The following is a 6,099-nucleotide window of genomic DNA, read 5'->3' on the forward strand; positions in this document are numbered from 1 at the left end:
CTTAGACAATTTTGATATTAACTCCATATTTGCATGTCCAAGTCTTTTGTGCCAAATCCAAGGATTTTCATCAATTGCCGCAAGACACTTCACATCTTGATTCACTAGTTCATTCATCTCAAAAATGTATACATTAGATTTGCGATTAGCAATAAAAACAATTTTTTTATTCATACTAATGATGCATTTATCCGGTTTAAATGAAATATCAAAACCTTTATCACTTAATTGGCTAATGCTAAGAAGATTATGATTCAAACCACTTACTAAATAAACATCTTCTATAATGGGTGAGGGTTTCTTACCAATAGAACCAATACCAATAATTTTACCTTTCTCACCTCCACCGAAGGAGACATTGCCTCCTTCAATCTTTGATAGGGTTGCAAATAACTCTTTGTTGCCCGTCATATGATGTGAGCAACCACTATCAAGGTACCACATCTCCTTACGTCGTTGCCATGATGTTTCCTACAAAAGATGAAGATGAAGATGTAGTAGTTTTAGGTACCCAAGTCTTGGGTCCTTGGTGGTTAGTAGTTTTGGTACCTTTGGATACCCATATCAATCCATAAAAATCTTGGTTATCTTTAATTCTACAATGAGTAGAAATGTGTCCATGTCTCATACAATAAGTGCATACAAAATTTCTTTTGTATGTACGAATGTTAGAACCATGAAACCTATTTCTATCATGGTGATTGTAGTTAGCATAAGCATGAGTGGGTCTAGTTCTACAACAATTTCTAATTTTTCAATCTTTGATCTTAGTTGCTTATTCTCGAAATCGAGATCTCCTAGCAATTCATCTTTTAGAGCAAGAGAAGTTGTTAATTGCTCTAGCTTGATATCACAAGAAGCATGCAACTTTTTGAAAGAAGAGTATTCTTTAGACATTCTCTTAAATTCAAAATTCAACTCTTCTAAAGCCATAGCTATATCACATTGCATGTAGAAAGATTCACTTTCGGCCTCGGATATTACCTCATGTTCATTTGCCATGAAACAAACATTTGGGTCATGAAGAGCAAGTTTGGCTCCTTCTTCATCCCTATCCGAGTCACTTGGTTCGGATTCTTCCCATCCGGCATACATAGCCTTCTTCTTCTTGTACTTCATGTACTTTTTTTTGAGCTTGGGGCAATCCTTAGCGATGTGACCCGGTTCATTGCACACAAAACATTTACCTACACGAGAGAAAAACTTGTTGTTAGATCGGGGGTTAAATTTCTTGTTCATTTTTATAAGTCTAGAGATTCTTCTAGAGAGATGAGCCACTTCTCTAGAAAAATCGACTTCACTATCCGACAGTCTTCAGTGTTTGAAGTTCGGATTCAGCGGATTTCTGAGAATCACGCCATGCTTGTAGCCTCAGGTCCATTTCGGAAGCGATGTAAGAAGGTGCGCCATCAACTCGAAAGTTCTGTAACTGTTCAATGTGTTGTTTAAGATCGACCAAATAAGCTTCTATGGAGTTAGATAATTCGGTGCACCCCTGTTCTTTAATTCCTGATACATGGCGATCGAGAGACTTCCTGAAAAGTTCAAATGGTGAACCTTTAAGAAGAATCCGATCGACCATGGCGTTTAAGAAATGAACGAAGCTTTGGACGTCAACACAGAGGGCAGCTTTGTCCGGATCTTCATCTGCCAATAAAACTTGAATCCGCTCGGACAATGAAGAAGAAATAGCTGCAAAGAGAACAAATAAGTTAAGTACAAGAATATGTACGCTCGCTGGAAGAATTCACGACCGAGTTACCTTGGCTTGTTGAGGTCAGAGCAGATTCTATAACAACAGGGATCTGTTCAGGAATAACGATCGTCGGTTGAGTTACTATAGGAGACGGTTGTTCACCTGAAACACCTGATGGCTTCGGATCCAAAGCGACAAAATCTTGAGGAACAAGTTCTGTCAACGAGAAAAGGATGAATGATCACTCCGCAAGTATTAATCCAACTTCAAAGCACGATTAGACAAAACGTACCAAGCTGAGTCGAAGCGGCAGGGGGTTGTTCTCCCGCTGTATCCTTTGACCCTCCTACTTCATGATCCACTAGAGTCGGAGCAGAAAGCACAACAGGTTCAGCTTCGACAATAGCGGAAGTCGGGGGAGCAGTGACTGGTGGTTCAACTTCAGCTGGGGGACTTGCCAAGAGTAAGAAACCCAGACCTTCAGGTTGATCACATTCACCGATGACGGTAGACGCATCAACTTCGTTAGTTGGTCCTACGTCTAAAATTCTTATTTCAGTCCTTCAAGAACAATAACAGATGAAAGTACAGTTGAAAACTGGAGTCTAAAAGGGTATACCTTTTGATGCATCTGCTTCAGCTGAATCAACTCGAGTAGTTGGTCCTGCAGTAGCGGATGGAACCGGATTTGATAGTATATCGGAGATCTCCTGGTGTACATCTTCAGAAATGTCAAGATCGAAGTCTCGCTCATCGAAATCTCCGATACCCATATCATGGGTAAGTTCGATATCTCCCGGTTCGTCGACTGTGATGTCTGTTAAACAGAAGAACTCGTCAACACATATACAAGAACTATCAAAGAATCAAAACAAATAAAGTGAGATTACCTTCAACAATAGTTGCGGGATTAGCAGCGCTACTACCCGCACTCACCTCCTTTAGTTTAACTAAAAGAAGATAAAGCGCACAAGTTAGTAGGAGAGGAACACGTTCTGATTCACTTATCTTCCGAAAATGTCCCCCAAAGGAGAAAACATCAGTACCTGTATCTGCGGTTGGCGAGGTCGATGTGGTGGCTGGAGGAGGAACAATGTCCATATGAAGGGGTTCCTCGTTCATAGCCTTGTGCACTTGTTCAGTGAAGCTAGATTCATCAACATCCATTAAACCCGGAGAAGAAGGCTTGGGCACGATTTCCCCTTCCTCTTCTGATTCAACTGCAATGATAAAAGAATAAATGCGACGCCTTATTCAAAAAAGAAATAAGATAACAGAAAGGAGATGAAGATGAAACTTTACCCCTTTCATCAACTGGAAGATCCTGAGTAAACTTCTCCTCAAATAACGGAGAAAGTTGGCGTTCCCGATGAGCCGTCTTTTTAATCCTCTTCGAGGCACGAGAATCTCGAGGAACCTCGGAGCTTTCATGTCGAAACTTGGTACGTAATTCGGTTCCTTGAGTCGGCTGAGGTTGAACCTCAGAAGGAGCAGTAAGCCGAGATCTTTTCCTGTTAATAAGCGGGGCAACCTCTTCTTCCTCTTCTTCTGCCTCTCCCTCCTGAGAAAGCCATCTCAAGGTCATCTTGTTGGAGGACGACAGGGGAATGTTCTTTTCCTTCATTTGTATACCTTTTGAAGGAGCACCGGGTAATTTGGGCGAAGAAGCTCGACGAGTCCTGTGAGCCACGGGAGACAAAGGTACATCACCCTCTGCGTCGCCTCGGGTCTCATCCTCTTCGCTGGATGTCTCGAAGTCGTCGCTCTCTTCGGAATCAGCTACCTGTTTTCCTTTACGAGAAGACGTAGCGGGCTCCTTTCCTTTTTTTGATACAATTCTCCGAACTACAGCCTCGGATTCCAGTTCGTGGAGCTTCTTCTTCGCAAGAGGAGTATTGGCGGCTAAAATCCACCGGCAGTAGAGGAAGGTTAAGTAAAGACCAGGCTCAGCGACAGGCAAACTAAATCGAGCTCCGGTACAGCCAGCAACATTCCAGAACCAGGCACGTACCCCATCAATAAGGCCTCCGCAGTTTATCAACCATTTATTGGGATTCCCGATATACAATTGATCGTAGCCGAATTGTCGCGCAAAACGGCAAGGAAAATAAGGCTCAATCCTGCAAATGTTCTTCGATCGAAAAACATTATAGCCTGGGCGAATGTTCATGAGCCAATGAAAACTACCCGTATCGAGAGAGGTCCTGTTAGCCCCAGGCATTTCCTCGTCAACAAGCGTGTCATTATAGGCACCAGAAAACCGAGGGAAACACTTATAGAATTCCCAGCATTTGGCATTCTTGAATTGCCTCACACGGTCAGTCCATGGTCGGGAAGGATATAACCACTTACATCCTTCTAAGAGCTGCAGCAAGGGGATTTCTGGATCAGACGCATCAGGCGCTGACATCATGTCCGATCGATGGAGAACTAGCCACGCCATCAAATAGGTGTACGGAAATTCGACGCTCGACAAAGGAATCTTAGTTGAAGGCTCGGCACCCACTTTGGTAAAGGTGTTGGCTAGGTTACGCAAACCGCTATGGAGGTCAGCAATCATAGCAGAAAGAAGAGATAACCTGCCTCTGACAACTAGTTGCACGGCGGGAAAGAGAACTTCAAGAGGAAGCGCCTCAGAAGACTGATGCGGCACTACACATCTCTTTAGCCAAATGGCCAGATAACCGGAAAGAAGAGTTGCAGGCTTCATTCTCTTTGTGGCTTGCCACAAGAAAGTGTTGAACTTGGTGCCCTTAAGAAAACCACCTTCAGATGACTCAGTTCTGTAAGACTGAGCATTAATCTTCGTGATTAGCTGGTTGACGTCAGAAGGGGTCAGAATCGGTGATTCACAGACTTCTTCACCGGTCGGGCTCTCAAGGTTCTGAAATAGGTAGTCGGCGAACTGTTTTAAACTGACTCGAGCCGCCTTCTTACTCTTCACTTCAATCTTGGCTATCGCTATCTGATAATGACAAGTTAACTCCCAGAGGATGTCATAAGCAGGAGAGCAGGCCTTCTTCATTTTCATCAACTGACGATTATTAGGAAAATATTCTTGGTAAGGAGTATTCCCCAATGGCAATCCGGATACCTTCATCATTTCGTGGAGCGGAAGCCCTAATTCCCCATACTTGGTAAGAAAGGTATTGGTCTCCGGAATATAAGACTCGAACAAAGCCATAAAATGATCTGCACTCACTGGGAGACCATGCATACTAGCTCGGATTGGAGCATATAATCCCAAATCCCGCAACTCCTGATCCCAACGATGGAGTACGTATTTGGTCATCCTAGCCCACCATTTGTCAGGAAGAGAATGAACCCATCCATAACACCTGAATCTTGGAATGGGAAGTTCTCGACCAACCCGAGCGAGCCTATTCTTTACGGTGTTGGCCCTTATCATCAGTTCGTTTTGGGGCCCACCATCTGGTCCAAATATACCAGGGTGAAGACCACGAACATCAGGCCTACCGACAGAGCCAGGAGCGCTAATGTCTTTACCAATGTAGCCACAATGAACGTGCTCATGGTCTTCTGTCAAGCGCCACGTCATTTCCCTCGAAACAGCCAAATTCCTCAATTGCAGAAGGGAGTACTGTCGAGGGAATGGAGGAAGGAATAAAAAAGAACCTTCATGTTCATTCAACCAGATTTCAGAGCCAAGGCAAAGTTTGTCTGGATCTTCTACCGAATCTCCGAACAGATAATCAGTCTTCTTCAACGGTTCAGTAGAATCTCGAATTGGAGTTAGGGGTGAATCAGTCAAAAGAGCGCGCAGGGTACGACGACCTCCCTCACGAACCAACTCTGGAATACTATTATCACGACCCTCACTAAACTGGCGGGCTTCTCTAACCAAGAAGTCGCCGTTGAAAGAGGCATGAAGAGTACCGCTTTGACCTGGATCCTCTCTATCAGAGAAGGCCACAGAAGGAAAGGGGACTGCAAAGAAAGGTTGGAAAACAGTTGGACCAAAAAGGCTAACAGGCGAGAAAACCCGCACTAAGCAGCCGCGACAGATGTGGCCGTCGCGCGTTACCGCGGCAGCATACACTGTCGCGTTCAGGCGCGACAGCACGAGTTGCCGCGGTAACTGAGCAGCGGCCTTTGATATTGAAAAGACACGAGTTCGACGAATACCCGTGTCTTAACTGTGGTACATGCCTTGATTGAACAAGGTATGTGTTTTGAAGCGTCAATCCCCTCGGTGGGGGATGTCAACTCTTCCCGAATGCCTCTCAACGGAGACAAACGAGGTTATATGCACAAAATCAATAATTTCAGACGAAGAGAAGTTGAAGAAGCTTACCCCCCAGAGAAGGAATGGCGGTCTCGACCTCATCAGGAGTTGGTGCTGTTGATTTCCCCTTCGAAACACGAGATTTCTTCGGAGACAT

At 44.3% G+C, this 6,099-nt stretch overlaps 1 protein-coding gene across 1 annotated transcript; it reads right to left on the reverse strand.

The window, feature by feature from the left end:
* Positions 1,301 to 6,099, reverse strand: LOC109844044. The gene is made up of 8 exons (XM_020413050.1): positions 6,012 to 6,099; positions 2,999 to 5,644; positions 2,743 to 2,916; positions 2,587 to 2,646; positions 2,316 to 2,513; positions 1,989 to 2,237; positions 1,763 to 1,912; positions 1,301 to 1,692 (listed from the first exon to the last, which is right to left on the reverse strand). The coding sequence occupies exons 1-8, from the start codon at positions 6,097 to 6,099 to the stop codon at positions 1,301 to 1,303; spliced, it is 3,957 nt and encodes a 1,318-aa protein (XP_020268639.1).

This window comes from Asparagus officinalis, chromosome 5, assembly GCF_001876935.1.
Source record: "Asparagus officinalis chromosome 5, Aspof.V1, whole genome shotgun sequence".
Classification (NCBI taxonomy): domain Eukaryota; kingdom Viridiplantae; phylum Streptophyta; class Magnoliopsida; order Asparagales; family Asparagaceae; genus Asparagus; species Asparagus officinalis.